Source organism: Salvelinus alpinus, chromosome 29, assembly GCF_045679555.1.
Source record: "Salvelinus alpinus chromosome 29, SLU_Salpinus.1, whole genome shotgun sequence".
NCBI lineage: Eukaryota > Metazoa > Chordata > Actinopteri > Salmoniformes > Salmonidae > Salvelinus > Salvelinus alpinus.
This window is the reverse complement of record NC_092114.1, coordinates 45,916,034-45,939,865: the sequence shown is the minus strand read 5'-3', so window position 1 is coordinate 45,939,865 and position 23,832 is coordinate 45,916,034. Positions and strand designations below refer to the sequence as shown.

Genomic DNA, 23,832 nt, shown 5'->3' with positions numbered 1-23,832 from the left:
TTCAAGAAGATGGTCACTAGATGCTAATAAACAGTAATCAGATGCATCAATGTAAGGGAAGGATAGTAAAGAAAAAGGCAGCAGGAGAATGAAAGAATGAGATGGGAGTGAAAAAAAAAGAAGAGGAGGATGATGCAAAGAAAGATGTGGCAGTGTATCAGTTCTAGTCAGCCATGGCGACGAGGGTCTGATTATCTGGTGGCGGCTACGTATTGTTCTAGCACACCACTTGTCCCACTGCACTCGGAAGTCGGAAGCATCCATTTCAAGGGAAAAGCAGAGAAGAGGCAAAAAGCCTGAACCTGATGCTTCCGGTTTCGTCCAACCTGCGCAGGCGTTTCTTTTACGCCTGCTGCGTTAGGTTAGTCCCCCTGTATCGCCATGGAGACGCAGGACAGGGTCAACAAATATGCGGCACAGAGAACAGAAAGACTAAAACCCGAGACTCTAACCTCCGGCGGTCACTCAAACGACAAGTCCAGTTTACCGTTACCTAGCATTAGCATCAAACTCAGGAAATTCACTTTAACTACATAAAAAAAAAAAAATACATTTCCCTTTATCTGCTGTAGTTGAGACAAAATATATAGAGAGTATCACTTTGTAAACATGATACCTTCACACCCCAGTCTCCTGTCACCATTTCAGAGAATGGCAGTTCAACAGGCAGGGCCTCCATTGTGCCACTCGTTCACCAACCTTGGTGTGTGTATCCTGTGTCAACCACACAGGACAACGGTCAGAGAGGTACGGCTGACACATACATTTAAGCAAGCACACGTTGGTGGAAAGCTGGCAGCAGAGTGTGCATGGACCAGGGCTACACAACTGTTAAGTGGTAGTATTGGGGCATGGAGGCAGAGGGTGGCGGGTGACTGCATAACAGGCATTTGTGTGGTGCAGACGGTAAGCAGCGATGAGTGAGAGGGTGGAGGTGATGACGGCGCGAGGAAGTGAGGGTTGGCGTGTGGCGGCACTCACCGACTCCAGGCCCGCTGGCTTGCTTGTTTTGTGCAGAAGCGGCGGCGGCCACGGCAGTGCCGTATCCACCCTTACAGAAATCCCCACTCCCTGAAGCCTGGCCCATATCCTCATAGCCTGAAACAGTCAGACGCAGCCCACAGCGTTAGACACACCAGGCAGGGTTAGGGGGTGTCAGGCGGGGTGGAGGCAGGAAGCAGAAGGTGGTGCAGATAGCAGAAGGTGCTGTGTGACCAAGTGGATAGAGGGAGAGAGATAGGATGATGGAAGGATAGAGGTGGAGAGATGGAAGTTAAGATGACCTCCATGTGGGAGGGGGTGGAAGGTGGAGGGTGTAGCCGGAAGCCCAACTCCAGTTGTTGAATGAGCAGAAGCAAGCAATGATAGGCAAAAGCAACAGAACACCCACCACCCTAACCCCCCTGAAATATATGTAGTAGAAGGGCCATCGATACAGTCCACTTTTCAACTCCAAAACGACTGAAATAGAACAAATGACCAAACTAACAAAAAAAAGGTACAAGGGTAAACTATACATCCTTCCCCATTCAAAAGAATAAGGAGTTGCAGAATCATACAACTCCCATTTCAGAAAAGTGTTCGAAAAGTCTTACAAACGCACAAAAATGAAATAAATCAAAAGGAGCCTCGACCTAATAATCAATATTGGTCCCATACCAGACAGCACTCAGGGTTGGTGTCGTTCGAATGGTTTGATGGTAACGGAGGCAGCAGGCAGTTTGTCTCCAAGTAACAGAAACAACTCCATACCAGCTGGTCAACAGTGACTGCGGCTCAGGGTTTCCGTTATGAAAATGTGGCGCCGGACATTTGGCCAGGAGCATTTTAAATTGACCAGACATTTGAGAAATTCAGATGGCGACATGTGCATTGGGTGCATAACCTGTTTAAGCATCCACCAACAGTGCTCAAAATGGTGCCTTGGGGGGTTCTTGGGGAACGGAGTCTATTGTATATATTTTTTTCTTCTTCCGGGGGGGGGGGGGGGGTCTCAAATGGTTGAGGGACAGCTCTTGGGGAACTGTTGGGGGGGGGGGGGGGTCTTGGAGGGTTCGGGTTTCACAAGGTTGTGATCATGAAAAAGGAAACTGACATATTTTATATCACCATCATGCACACGCACCCTCACACAAGGATGGCTCTGTTGCGGAAAGACTGATACATGTTTGATAGTCTTGATGCTGTATTGTTTGTCCTTCATGTTCTAATACTTTAATGCTACCCCTTCCTTGTGTTTTTTGTAATAAAAAATAAGTTTAAGTGCTCAAAACAACAGAAATCAAACAGATTATGCCAATTAATCTTAAAATAACATTCAAGTCAAAGATGCAATGACGTGTGTCCTTACCGCGCACTTTGATAGAACAATTGTCCACGTTTACTTTTCCTCAGCCAATGAACAGCAAAATCACTAGCCTATGCATAGGTGCGCGTGAGTTCCAAGTTTGGGGAAGCAAATTTTCACCATAAAAATGCACCTTTAAAAAAAGCATTCCATGAGTCATCGTATTTACCGACTTATGTAAAATGGCCTACTATTTGTAATGTGATGAGTAGATTGGACAGTCATTATTTCGGCTAATAATATAACGCACTGTTCTCAAAAAAAGACTGCTCAATGCATGGCTGAGCATGTGCTATAGCAGATATGTTCCTCTCGTTGCACAGGAAACACATTTCATGCAACTCTCCTACACTTTGAGACATTACCAAAAAAAAAAATTATACGACAAATTACAGGATAGCAGAGTAGGCTAACACTGGCAAACATAACAATTAGCACAACTTTGACCATATAATTGGCCTACGAGGAGAAGAGAAATAGAATATGACATTCATCTAAACTGGAGGAAATGATTGTCATTTTTTTTTTTTTACTTGCGTTGAACAAGGATGCTCTCCGCTGGTGCCAATAAGATAGGCCGACTGTTGAGACTTTCCCCCTAGGCTTATGGACGTGCCGCATATGAGCATATGTCTAACTACTATCCCCCATAGCAGTAAAGTGTACTTATTCTATTGGTCAGCTTGTCTAGAAAGAAATAGCCCAGACAGACCCTGGGACAATTCGTACAACCAGTAGGTCTAGGCAACATACATACAGTGGGGAGAACAAGTATTTGATACACTGCCGATTTTGCAGGTTTTCCTACTTACAAAGCATGTAGAGGTCTGTAATTTTTATCATAGGTACACTTCAACTGTGAGAGACGGAATCTAAAACAAAAATCCCAAAAATCACATTGTATGATTTTTAAGTAATTAATTAGCATTTTATTGCATGACATAAGTATTTGATACATCAGAAAAGCAGAACTTAATATTTGGTACAGAATCCTTTGTTTGCAATTACAGAGATCATACGTTTCCTGTAGTTCTTGACAAGGTTTGCACACACTGCAGCAGGGATTTTGGCCCACTCCTCCATACAGACCTTCTCCAGATCCTTCAGGTTTCGGGGCTGTCGCTGGGCAATACGGACTTTCAGCTCCCTCCAAAGATTTTCTATTGGGTTCAGGTCTGGAGACTGGCTAGGCCACTCCAGGACCTTGAGATACTTCTTACGGAGCCACTCCTTAGTTGCCCTGACTGTGTGTTTCGGGTCGTTGTCATGCTGGAAGACCCAGCCACGACCCATCATCAATGCTCTTACTGAGGGAAGGAGGTTGTTGGCTAAGATCTCGCAATACATGGCCCCATCCATCCTCCCCTCAATACGGTGCAGTCGTCCTGTCCCCTTTGCAGAAAAGCATCCCCAAAGAATGATGTTTCCACCTCCATGCTTCACGGTTGGGATGGTGTTCTTGGGGTTGTACTCATCCTTCTTCTTCCTCCAAACACGGCGAGTGGAGTTTAGACCAAAAAGCTCTATTTTTGAATCATCAGACCACATGACCTTCTCCCATTCCTCCTCTGGATCATCCAGATGGTCATTGGCAAACTTCAGACGGGCCTGGACATGCGCCTGCTTGAGCAGGGGGACCTTGTGTGCGCTGCAGGATTTTAATCCATGACGGCGTAGTGTGTTACTAATGGTTTTCTTTGAGACTGTGGTCCCAGCTCTCTTCAGGTCATTGACCAGGTCCTGCCGTGTAGTTCTGGGCTGATCCCTCACCTTCCTCATGATCATTGATGCCCCACGAGGTGAGATCTTGCATGGAGCCCCAGACCGAGGGTGATTGACCATCATCTTGAACTTCTTCTATTTTCTTCTATTTTCTAATAATTGCGCCAACAGTTGTTGCCTTCTCACCAAGCTGCTTGCCTATTGTCCTGTAGCCCATCCCAGCCTTGTGCAGGTCTACAATTTTATCCCTGATGTCCTTACACAGCTCTCTGGTCTTGGCCATTGTGGAGAGGTTGGAGTCTGTTTGATTGAGTGTGTGGACAGGTGTCTTTTATACAGGTAACGAGTTCAAACAGGTGCAGTTAATACAGGTAATGAGTGGAGAACAGGAGGGCTTCTTAAAGAAAAACTAACAGGTCTGTGAGAGCCGGAATTCTTACTGGTTGGTAGGTGTTCAAATACTTATGTCATGCAATAAAATGCAAATGAATTACTTAAAAATCATACAATGTGATTTTCTGGATTTTTGTTTTAGATTCCGTCTCTCACAGTTGAAGTGTACCTATGATAAAAATGACAGACCTCTACATGCTTTGTAAGTAGGAAAACCTGCAAAATCGGCAGTGTATCAAATACTTGTTCTCCCCACTGTATATATATATTTTTTTAAAGCAATGAATCTGATGCAACAGATCAGAACTATTAGCTTAAAATGTTGATAAACTATTTCTTAACATTATTAGAGCAGTAATGCGCACATGGCAGTAGGCAACGTACAAATGTGCATTTGGCTACCAGACAATGAAAGTTGAAAACCAGTAGAACATGAGAGAAATAGGCTACTGGTTTCAATGGCATATTAAAATAATAAGTATTAATAAGTATTGTTTTCAAAATGCATACTGCCTCCAGCTCAATGCTAAGTGGTTGCCTATGCATTTGAATGGTGAATGAAAAGAGTGTTTCAATTGCCAGTTGAGAAATAAAAATAGCTCTTAAATCGTGGGCCAAAAACTATTTTTAACACACGATTGCATTTAGAATTGTTGCGCAATGAGCGGGCTTATAAAAGAGCTGTCTGACAGATTTTACACCCAAAGGCTCTGTACGCATGTGATACATAATGAATATCCACTCACATGCCAATTTAATTCCACATACTTATGCAAATGACCACAGACCGAATTAGCATGACCGGTCAAATTTACATCAATGAATAGGCTAAAACATTACTTCACAATGGGATTTTTCATCACCCGAACAATTGGGCGGTGCTAATTTTATTCGTCAGCTTTTCCATTTTTGAACAGCCAAAAGCCGGCTATTACTGGCTAACGGAAACCCTGCTGTGGCTATGCATGCCTGATTAGAAAGGTTGGAGTTCATGCCGTTTCATCAACTAGCCATGTTGAAGAACAGTTGATGTAGACTGGTAATGTGGGCAATGTCAGCCTTAGGCACAGGCAAATGTTGCATCAAACCCAACAAACCTTTGAATGTGAGATGCCTATTAAATATAAAAGTGAAAGCAGACATTGTCAACTAAACTGACTTTCAGTTGCATGTAGTGTAGATAGCCATTATATCAGTGTACCGAATGACCCCTGAACAAATGCCGTTCCACAGGGTGTGAGTCTTACCAGTGTTGTAACCATGGGAACCGTAGCCGCTGGCCTGCTGGAAGGCAGTCGCCGAGGCATTGACTCCAACGTTCACACCGTGCTGCTTCGACGAGGTAGGGGCCACCTAGAAACCCACACAGGTTAGAGGTGAAACTAATATAATTCGTTGACTAACATATGTCAAAAAAATCAGCTGCTAGCACATGCCATTTAAAATTCCTTTTACAGCATACTGGATTCTCTCAATTAAAGCGAAAAACTGTTGACAGTACATTTGCGTCCCGATTATAAATTAGGACAGTTCGCAATTCATATTACAAACTGCATTTGTACATGTATCAGGAGAACATACTTCATAAACTTAATATATATATATTTTTAAACATCCAAAACAACACCCAGACAAATCATGTGAAACCTCACCGGGAACATAGCGGGGCCGTACTGGAAGGTGTTGGGCAGGCCCGGCACGCCGGTGTAATAGGGCAGGCTGGTGTAGCTGTAGCCTGGGGGCAGCGCTGGGTTGAGGAAAGGCTGCTGCGTGTTGTGGTGCGTCTGGCTCTGGTTCTGCTGCGTCTGCTGGGCCAACGTGGTGGCCGGCGCCGGGGACGACGCATCACCTCGACCAAACTTTGATAAGTCACCTGCCCGGAGGGGAATGGGGGGGGGGGGGGAGAAAAAACAAAGAATAAGGTAAAGTGTGAAAAGAGTGAGTGAAAGGGGGATGAGTGAGAAAAAGTGACTTCCATTGTGTTCAAGCAATGGGTGGGTGAGTCATTGAGATCAGTTAGTCACGGCGAATAAGGTCTGACTATCTGGTGCTAGCTGCACATTGTTTTAGCACCACTGTCCCTCTGCATAGACATGAGACGCAGGTCAGGGTCAACTGGGGCGTGTTTGTTCCCAACACCAAATGGCTCCTGTCACTGTGTTAGCACTCTGTACATAGACCATAGAATAGGAAAGTAGAGTTAGACACCATAGATGGAGGTTAGAATGGTGCTTACCAGAGTAAGGGTTGTTGCTCAGGCTGCCATCTCTGCCAGTCAGTGCTGTGTTGGGGGTGGCAAACGGGATGCTATAGTAATCCTGAGAAGACAGAAGAGGCTCAGTTTTTACTAGTACAAAAGGATTATGAGACTATATATCCCATTGCATCACATCGCAAAGTTCCTGGAAACAAATGAGTTCCAAGAACAGTTGTTCACGTCTGTAAATAACTAGCGGTTGCTAGTTACTAACAAAAGTCATATTTGGCCAGTCCACGCATGGATGGGTTACATCCAGATAGCTTAGACTCACCAATGGTATTCTTGTCTGGAGCATCTGTAGGTCATCATAGCCATACACCTGAGGCTGAGAAACAAGACAAAAGGGGGAAAACAATTACTTTGGGAATTTCCCTCCAATTGCAGTATACCATTATGAAGCACTAAATCTGAACTTTTAGAAAGTGTAAAAAACAGAATATAGAATGACGATATGCGCAGATATAAGCAGTCAGTCACACTTCGATAGACCTCAGGATTTCCATGACCTAAAGGCAGGTTTAGTCGACAGAGACCGTGAGGAGTACTTACAGGGTAGGCATGCAGTAGTCCGGGGGCCATAATGTATGGGTTGGGAAGCAGAGGGGGCACTCCAGGAGGAAGGTTAGGAGGTGCTTTCCCTGTAAAGAGACCAGCAAAAACAAGACAAAAAACATGTGAAATAATAGGATGGAAATTATATTATTAGGAAAAGAACTCAAATCTAAACCAGACCCCAAGTGCATCCCAAATGGCACCCTATTCCCTATATAGTGCACTACATTAGACCAGGGACCATAGGGCTCCAGTCAAAAGTGGTGCACTATATAGGGAACAGAGTGCCATTTGGGACGCACTCCCTTTACCAACAATCCATGTCTAACCTGAGGAGACTGCAGAGCTGCGTGAGGAGGCGGAGGAAGCGATAGCCTGGGCTTGTGCTCCTGTGGACATGGCTGCGGAGGCAACGGCTAGAGGTCCCATGGAGGCTACTGTGTGGAGGCCCATGGCCACTAGGTTGCTCACGGGGCCCAGGCCCGAGGGGGCTGACTGAGACACTATGTTCACTGAAGAGGGCTGAGGGGCCCCCATGGAGACCTGCTGAGCTGTTGCAACCACCGACGAGGAAGAGAGTACCGAGGAAGAGGGGACCACCGAGACAGAGGAAGGGAAGGAGGAAGAGTGCAAGCTGGAGTCCTCTATGCTCTGGTGCTGTAAGGATGGATGAATGGAGAGAAGAGGAGATGGTTATGATAAACAAGATTAAATACTAGGTTAGATTAAGAAGTATTTGATGCATCCATCACAGGAAATGCAATCTCTTCTCTCACATACTCACCATTAGACTGGTGTTGGATGTGCGGACTTGGGATGGCGCAAGACTTTTCTGTTGTGTAGAAAGGGAACTGAAAGAACAAACGATCATCCATCAGATTAGTTGAATAAAGAACCATTATCCACTGGCACTACTACAATCCAAACTCTTCAAATTAGTCCTTCAGGGTGGCATCTTACTTGCTGTGCTGAGGCATGGTATTCGGGGGCAGGTCTTCATTGTGCCCCAGAGCGCTGTGCGACAACTGATTGGATGTGGTCAACAAGGACACGGGCCCTGAGCCACTGTCTGTCAACGTAGCCATGGAGACTGACGCAGGCGTGGCCGAATCAGAGGCCGACTTCACAGACACTGCAGAGCCTGCTGCAGCTGGACAGACACAGGAAGTACAGAGAGGGAGAGAAAGAGTCTGGGATTAGTATCAACCCAGATGGACGACAGCTCTAGAATACACACTGTCTAATAGGGCAGATTGCCATTCCAAACTGTATCCCCTTTTAGGGACACTGGGTGAATAGCCGTAAAATACAAATAGAGGACCACAAAATAACAGGCATGGTTCCCGAGTACTTAACCTACATCCAGGAAATGCATTACAATGCATGTTAGCGGATTACCACTCACACGGTTGCCATGCTGGCCATAAACACCACATATTTAGACTTCCTTCACTGCAAACCCACACAGCTACCAAAATGACTCACCTTCCACAGAATGTGTCTGTATTGTATTGAATCCATTCTGAAAAAAACAAGTTCAGGTGGGCTTGTTAGGGTACAGTAATTTAGGGGAGTCGTTTCCATAGCAACATGCTATTCAATAAGGGGAGGGAGCCAATCAAAGAAAAGTGAAAAACAGAAATTGCTTTATTTTGTATTTCTCTAAGAATCAAAGCAATATGAATAGAGGAATTTATCTCAAGGAGGCAGAGCAATATGAATGGAGGCTCGCCTCTTTCTGCGGGGAGGAGACAGGGGTGGGAAAGCGCCGGGCCTGGGGAGCCCTCTGGTCGTACATGTCAATCTGACTGGGGTTGGAGGGAATCGCCTCACTGGAGGACAAGAAGCAGAGAGATTAGATAAAGCCATGGGCTACTTTGAGAAAAGAGATGGGGTCCAGCGTCAAAGTGGGCCCACTTTGACACTGGTGCCCCACACGTGTGTGTGTGTGTAGTGTTATAGCTGTATACGACTCATATCTTACACCAATTATGCAGTGTCTGGTATGACTGATGTGTGCTCACCAGCTGGGGCTTGTGTAGAGGCTGTTTTGAACCTGGCTTCCTGGTGTGGTGGTGGGGGCGCTGTCGTAGTCCTGGAGCACAGGTTCAGAGCCAAACTGCAGTGCTCCAAACTGCAGGTTCAGCCCAGAGATGTCTGCCGAGCCAGGCATCTCCACCGCCATCGCTGGGATCTGGAATAAAATATAAAGATATGGTTAACGTCAGGGAAAGCAAGGTAATTATTTATCAAAAGGTAAGCAGAGGTAGGGAGGAAAACATAGGGGTTAGGCTAACAGTGATGAAAGTAAAGTGAATGTGTGCTCACTGTTCGTGCTCACTGCGAGTGAGCAACTGTTACCTATCGAAAATAATTAGAAATTAGTCGGAGCATGACCAGCCATTCACTCAGTTTACATTGTCCTTATATCAGTGTTGAGCGGTTACCTTGGTGGTGATGGAGGTCCTCTTCTTCTGTTGCTTGAGCTTGTGCTGCTGCAGTGGCAGGGGGCTGGAACCCTGGGCATCCGATGAGTCAGGGGACACCTGGTGCCCCAAGGAGGGCACCGCCATCTTGGGGAGGGCAGACACAGGGGGCGCCATGTGGGACGAGGGGCTGCCCTGTGAGGGAGGGGGGAGGAAGGCGTCCAACACGGAGGTGGTGGGCTGGTAGGGATGGCGCTTGGTGAAGGGGCTGTGGACCGGAGGCTCTGGCTGGGCCTTGCTGTCTGGGGGGAGAGAAGGGGATGGGAGAAAGGAATGTAGGGGCTGCACCTGACAGCTATAAAACATCAAATTCTGAACCATGCATAAGGGCATTTAAGATGTCTCCTCTTCATAACCAGAAAAATATAATGTAGGCATTTCAAAAGCTCTGTAAACCCAAGTTAGTCTAGCCACTATGTACACCCCCTGCTTTACTTAACCATACCAACTGTCCCCATGGTCCCTGTATATTTCCTCTTACCATAGTGGCCCAGCTCTGCGGAGTTGGTTTCCCAGGAAGAGGGGGTGGGGTTGGGCTGTCCTGTCTGGGACTGCTGGGCAGCCAGCTGGGCCAAGGCTTGTGCAGTCTTAAACTGCTCCAAGAACTGGGAGCCGCTGGTCGTCCCTGTACTGCCTCCTTTAGGGTCCCCCACCTCTCCAAAGCCCTTCCGCAGCATGTTCACCTGCAATGGAAGCAAGAGGAACTGAAATCCTGCAAGTTTCAGGAATGAGCGTCGAACAGAATAGAACAGCTGTGCTGGTTTATTGCTAGAACTAGTGTTGTCACGATACCAACATTTTACTAACGAGGACATGTAAACATTCGTAAGGTTATGGCAGTGATGGCGGACTGAAGATGGCAGTGCAAAATGAGTTAAGAGAAATCGCAATATTCATTATCTCTAAAACGGACTAAATAGGAGCACTACACTGATCTATTTAATTGTGGGCAATAACATTCAGGCTAGAGAAGTTAATTGATAAATAATACAAACGCAGTCAAGGCCAAAACATGTTGGAAAGGAACCAGGAAGAAAAATGGAGAACCAAACTCCAAGACAAGATTCCTCGACAGACACCGATGATTTATGCTTTTCACCACCTGGTACGCCAAGAGTAGAAACCGTTCTGCTAAAAATCAATAAATGATAAATTGGGTGTACTTGAACTAAAGTAAATAAATAAAGGAGATGAAGGGGAGCCTCGAAATGAGTGACGAAAAAGCCGTGACATTGGATAAAGAAACGGATGTTAAAGAACATGTTTGAGAGAAGCCTTACTTGGAATACAGACTGTCGGATATTATTCATCCTAATCACACAGGTTTTTTGCATGGACGATACATTGGAGATAATATAAGACGAGTATGGGAAACAATAGAACGCCGAGAATTCTGGGAAACCAGGCCTGGTATTCATAGCTAACTTTGAAAAGTATGACGGGAACTTATATATAAATGCCTGGAATACTTCAATTTTGGAGAATCTCTTATACAATGGGTTAAAGTTATGGTAAATAATTGCTACTTCTCAGAAAGCATTAAAACAATGGTTTTCCACTATCAGCATGCCTATTTATTATGGCCATCAAAATGTTAGCTGTTCAAATCAGATCCAACAATAATATCAAAGGTCTAGAAATCTAGGGCTTAAAAACAAAAAGGTGTTATTATAGGCTGATTTTAAAAGAAAATATGAACATCCACAATTTGGATCCCTCCACAGCCTCTATACATTTTCTAACCTCTGGATTACAACCAAATTATGATAAATGCACTATATTACGTATTGATCACAAATAAAAAATACAACTTTTACATTACCATTTAGTTTACCAATAAAACGGTCTGATGGTGAAATGACAAACTATTCACGGCTATTCACATCCCGAAAGAAAGAAATGATATCACAACAATAAAACATTATAGAAAGTTACTTATGCTAAGATCTAGCTGTCAATTAGTGGAAAACAATAATATCCCTGATTAACTTTAGTCATATCCCAGTTTACCCATTTGCTAATGGCCTTGCCTACACCTATCAACTTGTTTTTTAAGTTATGAGCAAATAATATAACATTTTATTTAGAATTGCAAGCCAGGCGAAATTAAAAACGGCCTATTTATTTAATGAATATGAATTCACAGGGCAGAAATGATTAAAAAGCATTACTCTCTCACTAAAGGCTTCAGTCATACAAAAGTTATACTTAAAACCAAACTGGTTCTCTAGCAGATTAGTAAGAATGTCTCACCCAATGTCCAAGAACGTCCTTTAACCCCTCCCCCTTTATTTATTTAGATTGCAACCTCTCACTTTCGGTTATTTGAAAACGAAATATCCCAAATATTTTTAAAACAAGCCATAGAAAGTTGGTTGCAATTTGAGTTTAATCCACCAGAAAAGACAGAGCAAATATTACAACAATTATGGTTAAACACAAATATATACAATTATTTTTAATAAACTATGATTTAAAAAATATATATATATAAATTATATCATAAATTGGACTGGCGGAGATGTCACATGCAGCAAACAAAAATATGGAAATGTCTGCTCTACTCAAGATTACAATCAACTAACTGCAGCATTACTGAAAAGTGGAAGAGGCAAGTGGAAGTGGGAGAAAGAAAAGGAACTTGTCTGTTGAACCTGCATTCTTTTCTATGAGAATAGAACGGTTCAGAACTTTTGTGAAACATGAGTTGTAAAATAAAAATGGCAACTAGAATTAAAACAGGACGGCGTTCTGAGCGAGATGGGAGAGGTTGAGAGGAACTTAAGGATGGAACAAAAAACAAACTAACAAACTAGTAAATAACTACTGTAAAATTTAGACAAGCTGGAAGTAGAAGTCTACAAACGCAGCATAAAGAAACGTTGTTTTATCAGGACCCCATCTTTCAAAGATAATTAGTAAAAATCCAAATAACTTCACAGATCTTCATTGTAAAGAGTTTAAACACCGTTTCCCATGCTTGTTCAATGAACCATAAACAATTAATGAACATGCACCTGTGGAACGGTCATTAAGACACTAACAGCTTACAGATGGTAGGACAGGTACAGGATGGCAACAACTGTCCGAGTTACACCAGGAATGCACAATCCCTCCATCAGTGCTCAGACTGTCCGCAATAGGCTGAGAAGCTGGACTGAGGGATTGTAGGCCTGTTGTAAGGCAGGTCCTCAGCAGACATCACCGGCAATAACATCACCTATGGGTACAAACCCACCGTTGCTGGACCAGACAGGACTGGCAAAAAGTGCTCTTCACTGACAAGTCGCGGTTTTGTCTCGCCAGGGGTGATGGTCGGATTTGCGTTTATCGTCGAAGGAATGAACATTACACCGGGGCCTGTACTCTGGAGCAGGATCGATTTGGAGGTGGAGGGTGTTAACTCGAAATGACACAACGACAAGGTTCCAGTTTAACAAAGTTTACTCTACTATATGAACACACTACAAGGTAGCCATTACACTCAAGGCCAGGTCCAACAACGACAAAACTTCCTGCGCATGCGCACTCTTGACTGAGTGATAGCCCCGTAATAACAGAAATATAGGGATACTTAAAACATGAACTTAACAGAGGGTCCGTCATGGTCTGGGGCTGTGTGTGTCAGTATCATCGGACTGAGCTTGTCATCATTGCAGGCAATCTCAACGCTGTGCATTACAGGGAAGACATCCTCTTCCCTCATGTGGTACCCTTCCTGCAGGCTCATCCTGACATGACCCTCCAGCATGACAATGCCACCAGCCATACTGCTCGTTCTGTGCGTGATTTCCTACAAGACAGGAATGTCAATGTTCTGCCATTGCCAGCGAAGAGCCCAGATCTCAATCCCATTGAGCACGTCCGGGACCTGTTGGATCGGAGGGTGAGGGCTAGGGCCATTCCCCCCAGAAATGTCCGGGAACTTGCAGGAAGAGTGGGGTAACATCTCACAGCAAGAACTGGCAAATCTGGTACAGTCCATGAGGAGGAGATGCACTGCAGTACTTAATGCAGCTGGTGGCCACAACAGATACTGACTGTTACTTTTGATTTTGACCCCCCCTTTGTTCAGGGACACATTATTCCACTTCTGTTAGTCACATGTCTGTGGAACTTGTTCAGTTTATGTCTGTTGTTGAATCTTATTATATTCATACAAATATTAACACGTTAAGTTTGCTGAAAATAAAAGCAGTTGACAGTGAGAGGACGTTTCTTTTTTGATAGATACCAGGCCAAGTTCTCTGCTGCCAATGACTGGAATGAACTACAAAAATCTCTGAAACTGGAAACACTTATCTCCCTCACTAGCTTTAAGCACCAGCTGTCAGAGCAGCTCACAGATTACTGCACCTGTACATAGCCCATCTATAATTTAGCCCAAACAACTACCTAACCCCCTACTGTATTTATTTATTTTGTTCCTTTGCATCCCATTATTTCTATCTCTACTTTGCACATTCCTTCACTGCAAATCTACCATTCCAGTGTTTTACTTGCTATATTGTATTTACTTCGCCACCATGGCCTTTTTTTTGCCTTTACCTCCCTTCTCACCTCATTTGCTCACATTGTATATAGACTTATTTTTCTACTGTATTATCGACTGTATGTTTGTTTTACTCCATGTGTAACTCTGTGTTGTTGTATGTGTCGAACTGCTTTGCTTTATCTTGGCCAGGTCGCAATTGTAAATGAGAACTTGTTCCCAACTTGCCTACCTGGTTAAATAAAAGTGAAAAATAATAAAAAATAATAAAAAAGTAACACGATACCGAGTAGTATCGCCATAACACGTGGAGAATTTGAGTGGCCTTAGCGTCCTGTTCGCCCTGTCCCCCCAACGCGTGTTCCCGTTTTCTAAACGTTATGTGCTACACAAAAAACCTGTCACTGATATTCACACGTCTACTCAATGCAACACATAGAATTTAACTTCACACTGTATAATAGAATACATCATAGAATTGCTGCTTTACTCATATTTGTAAATGCCTACCTGTGATATGGCTGGAGGAATAAGGGGAAGGGATATACATGCATAATGATCTGCATGTCATTGCATGAAACCTTTACTCTTCAGTAAACAAACGCAGACTCCCTCACACACACGCACTGTTCCCAACTTTCAAAAAACAGGTACCAAGGAGTACCAATTATTTAATTTTTTATAATCTAGTTTAGGCTTACATTAGGCCTATATGAATCCTACCTTTGAAGCACATCTAATTAGTGAAGCAGACCGTTTTCCTTTCTTCAGCCAATCAAATTTGCTTAGACCTACTGCCAAGTTAGCAGGTTGTTAGCTAGGCAACATGACTGAACAAGCCATTATCTTTGCTGTAAAGCTGCAAGCATGCCTGTCGCACTGCTGTACTCTATTTGTCCTTCCTGGCACTCCCGAGGCTGCGTGACAGCGTACTTGCAAAGCCTACTAAAACTAGCCTGTACTCTTGGTTACGTCGGAGAAGAAATTACACAATGAATCAACTTTGCTCGCTCTGCACGCTGCTCTAATTTATCAAATACACAAATGTAACAGAAGACTCAGTGACTGCATCCCCCACTCACCATCACGGCTAAATTCGATTTTAAAAACTGATTGAGGAATAGATGTGCAGGAAGAGCGGACGGAGAGAAGCAGGTGAGTGATGGCTGGAAGAGGATGCTGGCTGGCCGATTACAGCTCCCACACGTGATATGATATGCGTATGAAAGTGAAGTGGATATTACTGGACCGGCGCATACAAGAGACTAGTGGCTGTTGCTTACAAAAATGTAACTGAATTTATAAATAAAACTGACTAACATTTTATAACAGGCGCCAGCATGTTCTTTTGATAGGGCTGAAAATTTTGGTAGTATCATACGAAACTGTACTGAAGTATAAACATTGTTTTGGTATCATAACGTTTTGGTACAACACTTTAGTCACTAAAACTGTAGAATAGGGTTAAGGCAGTTTTGTGTGTCCTGTGGTCTCACCATGCTGTGCTGGGTGTAGGAGGTGCTGCTGGAGGTGGTTTGGGACAGCGGCTGCTTGGAGTTGCTGAACACAAGTGACTGGGGGAGGGAGGGGGGCTGGCTGGCCTCTATGGGGCCCGAGGCCTCTGCCTCAGAGGACGGGGAAGTCTTCCCAAGCAGCACTGCCAGGTCAATCCTGCAGGGGACAGAGGTCAGAGTTAGTAATTAGCCTTGTTCGAGCCAGAACAGCCCATAGAGCAGGAGCCCATCTCCTGCTTCTGTAGCATGAGGCAGCTTTATGTACAAGTACAACCCCTAGACAGGACACTAGCCTATCACAGGGTCTGAGAAACGGATGTTGTTCTGACTCACGTTAGCTAATTGATTGTTTCTGTGATAGTACGTTTTGGGGTGGATGAAACATAATACAGAGATGAAAATCATAGTCAACACCAGAAGTGCTTGAATTACAAATTTGAATGTTCTACACTCAGTAAAGGTGAAAACTTTGGATATTTGACTAGACTGCAGAGTTTGGTGATGTTGAAGACAAGTGTTTTACATGGACATGAGTCAGGATACACAATGCATGGATTTCAGTGAGTGGATGAGGAGTTGTGGTTGCATGTGTATAATATATATATATATATATATATATATATATATAGATATATATATATATATATATATAGATATAGGTCTTCCTATAAACTAGGGTACCAGTGAGGGTTTCTTACGCTGGACAACATTACATCATTGATAATAAATCTGCCATTTTTTTTTTTATGTGATTGCATTAAGATTTAAGAGGGGAACGTCGCTATATTCAATACAATTCATGAGTCGATTTAAAACCTGTGTAACGCTTTCTCATGGTTGGTGTCTTGACAGAGCTGTCCAAAATAGTGACAAAAAAAACACTTCTCTGTCCTTGCATTTATGGCAAATATAAAACACAACACGTAAAGTGCTGGTCCCATGTTTCATGAGGTGAAATAAAAGATCCCAGAAATGTCTATGTTTACAACCCTGTTAGTGAGTATTTCTCCTTTGCCAAGATATTCCATCCACCTGACAGGTGTGGCATATCAAGAAGCTAATTAACTTCTTGGAACTATAGGGGGTGCTGTTCCGCATTAGCATATTTTGGTCTCCAAATTAAACTGCCTCGTGCTAAATTCTTGATCGTACAATATGCATATTATTGTTATTATTGGATAGAAAACACTTTCTAGTTTCTATAGCCGTTGGAATTTTGTCTCTGAGTGGTACAGAACTATATCTACAGCACTTTTCATGACAGGGGTCAGATTTCAGAAATTTTTACCCCTGATCTGGAGTCTGTTTTTAAGGTGACAGTGAATGCTATGAAGAAACCGACACTGCCTACGTCTTCCTCTGGGTGTCTGTACGTCATCACGTTTTGAATGGAATCGATTGCACAATCACAGCCACTATAAAAGAACAAAACGTAGAGGTACCTCCCTTTCTCGTCGCGCGCCTGAAGCGTGAAGGACATCGGACTTGCCTCATTCCAAATCGTTGTCTAACCAGCAATATTTCTCTGGTCATGTTTTTACTCGTTATAGTTGTTAAAAACATCATAATGTAGTTAATTTGAACCGTTTTATAGCAATATATATCCGTTTAGTGCGATTCTGAGGAATTTCTTTGTCGTGCACTTTCTAGCTTTGGGAACGTTTCGGGGTCTCGGTCGTTGTTAGTGGACATTTCGAAGGACAGAGGACATCTATCGACCAAAAGAAGATTACAACATAGAAAGGATACATTGCCCAAGAATCTGATGGAAGAACAGCTCAAAGTAAGCAATATTTAATATGATAAATCGTTGTTCTGTCGAAATATTTTAAACGCATATTTCGCCATTTTGTTTGTTATCGCGTCACTTGGCGAACCCTGTATTGAAAAGTAAGGATAATTATAAAAATGTAAGTCAGCGGTTGCATTAAGAACTAATTTGTCTTTCGATTCCTGTCAACCCTGTATTTTTTAGTCAAGTATATGATTAGCTTTCAATTAAACTAGATCACTCTGAAAGATGACGTCAGACATTTTGAGGCTTGATTTCCTAGTATTTTCATTGTGTAACCACGGTTTTGTATGGCTAAATATGCACATTTTCGAACAAACTGTATATGTATGTTGTAAAATGATGTTACAGGAGTGTCATCGGAAGAATTCTGAGAAGGTTAGTGAAAAAATTAATATATTTTGGCGGTGATTACGTTATAGCGCTCTTTGGCTGGAATCGATGCTCTGGTAACGTTTTCACATGTGGTATGCTAACTTATCGATTTATTGTGTTTTCGCTGTAAAACGCTTAGAAAATCTGAAATATTGTCTGGAATCACAAGATCTGGGTCTTTCCATTGCTATGCTTTGTCTATTCTTATGAAATGTTTTATTAAGAGTAAATTGGTCATACACGTTGCTCTCTATAGTAATTCTAGTCGTCTTGTGATGGTCGGTGCAATTGTAAACTGTGATTTCTACCTGAAATATGCACTTTTTTCTAACAAAACCTATCCTATACCATAAATAAGTTATCAGACTGTCATCTGAAGAGGTTTTTTCTTGGTTAGTGGCTATCAATATCTTAGTTTAGCCGAATTGGTGATAGCACCTGAAGTAGTAAGAAACTGATGGAGTTAGAAAAGTGGTGTATTTTGCTAACGTGTTTAGCTAATAGATTTACATATTTTGTCTTCCCTGTAAAACATTTTAAAAATCTGAAATGGTGGCTTTATTCACAAGATCTGTATCTTTCATCTGGTGTCTTGGACTTGTGATTTAATGATATTTAGATGCTACTATCTACTTGTGAAGCTATGCTAGCTATGCTAATCAGTGTGTGGGGGGGTGGGGGGTGATCCCGGACCCGGGGTAGAGGCTCGTTAGAGGTTAAACAGCATATTCATGACACAGGTGCAACTTGTGCTGGGGACAATAAAAGGCAACTAAAATGTGCAGTTTTGTCACAATGCTACAGATGTCTAAACTATTGAGGGAGAATGCAATTGGCATGCTGACTGCAGGACTGTCCAGCAGAGCTGTTGCCAGAGAATTTAATGTTAATTTCTCTACCATAAACTGCCTTCACTGAACTTTATGCAAACTGCCTCACAACTGCAGATCACGTGTATGGCGTCGAGTGGGCGAGCAGTTTGCTGATGTCAACGTTGTGAACCGAGTGCCCTATGGTGGCAGTGGGGTTATGGTATGAGCAGGCATAAGCTACAGACAACAAACACAATTGCATTTTATCTATGGCAATTTGAATGCAGAGATACCGTGACAAGCGGGCCATTCCCCACTGTCGTGCCATTCATCCACCGCCATCAACTCATGTTACACCATTATAATGCTGGTCATATTATTAACAAATCCTTATGCTTTATGCAAAACTTTAGATTTTTTACAATTTATGAGCCCATTAATGTAAAGTAACATGGGCATATTGTTAAGATATATTCATGTTTTATTCAGAACTGAGAGGTTGTAGCAATTGAATAAATCAATACCAAATAATCAATTGCAATGTACAATTAACTGCAATGGGAAATTAATAATTAGAACTACAATTAGAAATAAAACAAAGTATCACATTTTAACTAGTCAATTATGAAAAGGTGACCTAGTAACAATACCCTCACATCTGGCCTAGGCCTATATCTCTCATATGTTTTTCACTCTAAAACATGCGCGCAAAAAAATACTCACCAAATCTCTCCCATGGGCACACGCTCTGCCAGCCAGTCAAGTGGATCTCGACAGGCATTGTAATAGTTAAAAAATAGGTTTGGAATACTGCAGTTTGCAATGCTGCCTATAACACTTAACGTGCTGTTCCCATCATCTCGCTCACTTAAAAAATATGTATTGTGCTAGGCCCGTTGTATAAATGGAGTTATGTGCCAATTTGCATATATTCCTCCAAGAAAACACGCGGAACCTTTAAAAAATTGAGCCAATGTCACAAATTGACCAAATTGTTGATAGAAAGACACGTGTGATAGCATGACTAGAGGGAATGGCTGTGGGTGTGTGCATTACATGTCAGGCCCACCCACCTCTGTCCTGCAGTGATGGTGACATTCTCCTGGGGGAGTGGCATGGAGACCACACTGGAGGCTGTGAAGATCTTGGTCTCTGACAGCTAGAGAGAGAGAGAGAGAGTGCGCAAGATGAGCAATTGAAGTATAAAAAAATAAATATAACAGAAAAAAAATCAAATAGACAAACTCGTATCTGTTAGATGTGTGACCTATTCCGATAAGGGTAACTAGTGGAGCACAAATATCAAAGTAAACAGAACCTAGGCCTAGATTTATTTATTTTCATCTTCCCTTGACATTTATACTTACTTTCACACACCAGCTTGCTGAGCGGGCCCTAGCGAAGCCAGCAACTTGTGTAAAGTGCGAGTAGTTATATTCTTCCACAATATATTTTGTATTCATTTACAGACCATTTTACATTTTATTTAGAGTGTATAGACAGACGGCCTAAGGTCCGGACCGACAAATTTGTTTTCTGATTGTAGAGAAAAATTAGCGGGCACGAGACTAAAATGTGGGACTTCGAAATGCCCATCTGACGCTATCGGGAATTTATCAGCCTCCATATGTGGTCTTAGCAAATTGTCTGACCTGCTGTATAACTATGCTCAATTTGAATTACTGACAATGATTTTAAATCTAGATTGGTTAATGCTAGTATCGGATGGGCTGAAAGATATTTGTACTGAGCTAAATCTAACTCAGCTGATAACTAAACACAGAATAATATCTATAAGGAGGATTTTTCATACAAAATCTAAAATTTTTACAGCCAATTGGATATTTACCAATGAGATTAGTGACCACTACCTAAAATCCCACGCATTACTACAAAAGAGACTAAGAAAAATCCCACGCATTACTACAAAAGAGACGAAGAACTTTAATATGCAGTTTTATGTCTGAGCTGGGGTTAAGTGACTGAGGGATTGTCAACCAGCATCGACTCAGATCATGCCCTTAATTGTTTTATTTCCCTGTTTAACTCTGTTGCAGATAAACATGTCATACAAAAAAAACGAAGGGTTAAAGACTGATGTAATCCTTGGTTAACGCATGAATTGTGATAACATCCTTTTGTTAACTGAACCTAGAATACCTCAAATGCCGACCGTATTACCTCCCAAGAGAATTCACTTCGGTTATAGTCACAGCCGTGTATATCCCCCATCAAGCCAATACCACGAAGGCACTCAAAGAACTTCACTGAACTTTATGCAAACTGGAAACCACATATCCTGAGGCAGCATTTATTGTAGCTGGGGATTGAAACAAAGCAAATTTGAGGAAAAAGGATGCCGAAATTCAAACACATTGACTATAGTACTTGCGCTGGAAAAACTTTGGACCACGGCTACTCAACTTTTCAAAATGCCTACAAGTCCCTCCCTTCGGCAAATCTGATCACGAGTCCATTTTGCTCCTCCCTTCCTATAGGCAGAAACTCAAACAGGAAATACCCGTGCTAAGGTCTATTCAACTCTGATCTGACCAATCGGAATCCACGCTTCAAGATTGTTTTGATCATGCAGACTGGGATATGTTCTGGGTAGCCTCCGAGAATAACATCGACTAATACACTGATACAGTGACTGAGTTCATCGGGAAGTGTTTCGGAGAAGTTGTACCCAGTGTGACTTAAAACCTACCCAAACCAGAAACAAATAGCAGCAAAACTGAATTATTGTTTAATTCTTTCCTCCGTATCGGGAATCAAACATGCAAAACGTCAGTACAGAGACAAAGTGGAGTCGCATCTCAACAGCGAGACAGGGTCTACAGACAATCAGACTACAAATGGAAAACCAGCCACGTCGAGGACACCAACGTTTTGCTTCCGGACAAACTAAACACCTTTGGCCGCGTTGATAACACAGTGCCACCGACGTGGCCCGCTACTACCAAGGACTGTGGGCTCTCCTCCGTGGCCGACGTGAGTAAGACATTTAAGTGCGTAAACCCTCGCAAGGCTGCCGGCCCAGACGGCATCCCTAGCCGCGTCCTCAGAGCATGCGTAGACCAGCTGGCTGGAGTGTTTCATAATCAATCTGTCCCTATTCCAGTCTGCTGTTCCCACTTTCTTCAAGATGTCCACCATTGTTCCTGTACCCAAGAAAGCAAATGTAACTGAACTAAAACTACTATCACCCCGTAGCACTCGCTTCTGTCATCATGAAGAACTTTGAGAGGCTATTCAAGGATCATACCACCGCTACTGTCCCCGACACCCTAGACCCACTTCAATTTGCTTCAACTGCCCCAAGAGCCAGAGACTATGCAATCGCCATCACACTGCCCGATCCAATATGGACAAGAGGAATACCCATGTAAGAATGCGTTTCATTGACTATAGCTCAGCATTCAACACCATAGTAACCTCCAAGATCATCACTAGGCTCGGGGACCTGGGTCTGAACCCGGCCCTGTGCAACTGGGACTTCCTGAAAGTCCGCACCCAGGTGTTGAAGGCTGGAAACGAGCTTCAAGTTTCTCGGCGTACACATCACTGATATGAAATGGTCCACCCACACAGACAAGGCGGCGCAACAGCGCCTCTTCAACACGAGGCTGCTGAAGAAATTTGGCTTGGTCCCTAAACTTTTACAGATGCACAATTGAGAACATCCTGTCGGGCTCTATCACCACCTTGCACGGCAACTGCACTGCCCACAACTGCAGGACTCTACAAAGGGTGGTGCAATCTGAACCAACGCATCACCAGGGGCACATGCCTGGCCTCCAGGAAACCTACAGCACCCAATGTCACAAAAAGGGCAAAAATATCACAAAAAGGACATCAACCACCCGAACCACAGCCTATTCACCCCGCTATCATCCAGGTGCATCAAATCTGGGACCGAGAGACTGAAAAACAGCAGGCTGTTAACTTCTTTGGGACAGGGGGGCAGTATTGAGTAGCTTGGATAAAAAGGTGCCCAGAGTAAACTGCCTGCTACTCAGTCCTAAAAGCTAGAATATGCATATAATTAGTAGATTTGGATAGAAAACACTCTGAAGTTTCTAAAACTGTTTGAATGATGTATGTGAGTATAACAGAACTCATGGCAGGCAAAAACCTGATTAAAGATTTCAACCAGAAAGTGGAAAATCTGAGGTTTGTAGTTTTTCAACTCTTTGCCTATCCAAGATACAGTGGAAATGGGGTGATATTGCACTTCCTAAGGCTTCCGCTAGATGTCAACAGTCTTTAGAACCTTGTTTGATGATTCTACTGTGAAGGAGGGGGGAATGGGAGCTGAATGAGTCAGGTCTGCCAGAGTGGCATGAGCTGGTATCGCACGTTCACGTGAGAGGTAGCTTGCGTTCCATTGCAATTCTACAGACAAAGGAATTCTCCGGTTGGAACATTATTGAAGATTTATGATAAAAACATCCTAAAGATTGATTCTATACTTTGTTTGACATGTTTCTACGAACTGTAATATGACTTTGTCTGAACTTTTGCCTGGACCTGCCCGCGCATCGTGAGTTTGGATGGTGTACTAAACGCGCTAACAAAAAGGAGGTATTTGGACATAAATGGACGCTTGCTTCCCACATATCCCAGAGAGGTTAAAAGACCATCACTAGCCAGCTTCCACTGAGTTATGTAACCCTGCACCTTAGAGACTGCTGCCCTATATATACACAAACTTGGAATCACTGGCCCCTTTAATAACGGATCACTAGTCACTTTAATGTTTAAATACTGCTTTACTCGTCTCATATGTATATACTGTATTCTATTCTACTGTATTTTAGTCAATGCCACTCCAACATTGTTCAATCTAATATTTATATTTCTTGAATCCATTCTTTTACATGTGTGTTGTGAACTGTTAGATCCTAGCTCCAACAGTGCAGTAGTAACAAGCATTTCACAACATCCACAATAACATATGCTAAATATGTGTATGTGACCAATACAATTGTATTTTCCTGAGAAATTACAGAGAAACTATTTTGTTAAGGCTAGATTGCCAGTCCTTGAGACGTTTGAGAAATAGATGTCTCTCCCTGGTTAAA

General features: G+C 43.0%; 1 protein-coding gene across 11 annotated transcripts in view; it reads right to left on the bottom strand.

Annotated features, from left to right (window-relative positions):
- The window catches only part of LOC139559081 (ubiquitin-associated protein 2-like), a 48,922-nt gene that overhangs the window by 3,427 nt on the left and 21,663 nt on the right, over positions 1-23,832 (bottom strand). For 5 of the 11 annotated variants that reach the window (XM_071374767.1, XM_071374765.1, XM_071374769.1 and 2 more), the window contains 16 exons: positions 19,819-19,904; positions 15,749-15,923; positions 10,242-10,443; positions 9,722-10,002; positions 9,299-9,468; positions 9,007-9,106; positions 8,760-8,796; positions 8,235-8,424; positions 8,059-8,125; positions 7,605-7,931; positions 7,272-7,373; positions 6,994-7,047; positions 6,699-6,780; positions 6,115-6,335; positions 5,710-5,815; positions 982-1,098 (listed from right to left, as the gene is read on the bottom strand). In XM_071374767.1, coding sequence (XP_071230868.1) covers positions 982-1,098; positions 5,710-5,815; positions 6,115-6,335; positions 6,699-6,780; positions 6,994-7,047; positions 7,272-7,373; positions 7,605-7,931; positions 8,059-8,125; positions 8,235-8,424; positions 8,760-8,796; positions 9,007-9,106; positions 9,299-9,468; positions 9,722-10,002; positions 10,242-10,443; positions 15,749-15,923; positions 19,819-19,904 — 2,317 coding nt within the window. Of the gene's footprint in view, positions 1-981; positions 1,099-5,709; positions 5,816-6,114; positions 6,336-6,698; positions 6,781-6,993; positions 7,048-7,271; positions 7,374-7,603; positions 7,932-8,058; positions 8,126-8,234; positions 8,425-8,759; positions 8,797-9,006; positions 9,107-9,298; positions 9,469-9,721; positions 10,003-10,241; positions 10,444-15,748; positions 15,924-19,818; positions 19,905-23,832 lie in introns of all 11 variants that reach the window. The other 6 variants (XM_071374770.1, XM_071374776.1, XM_071374774.1 and 3 more) reach the window with 3 other exon arrangements.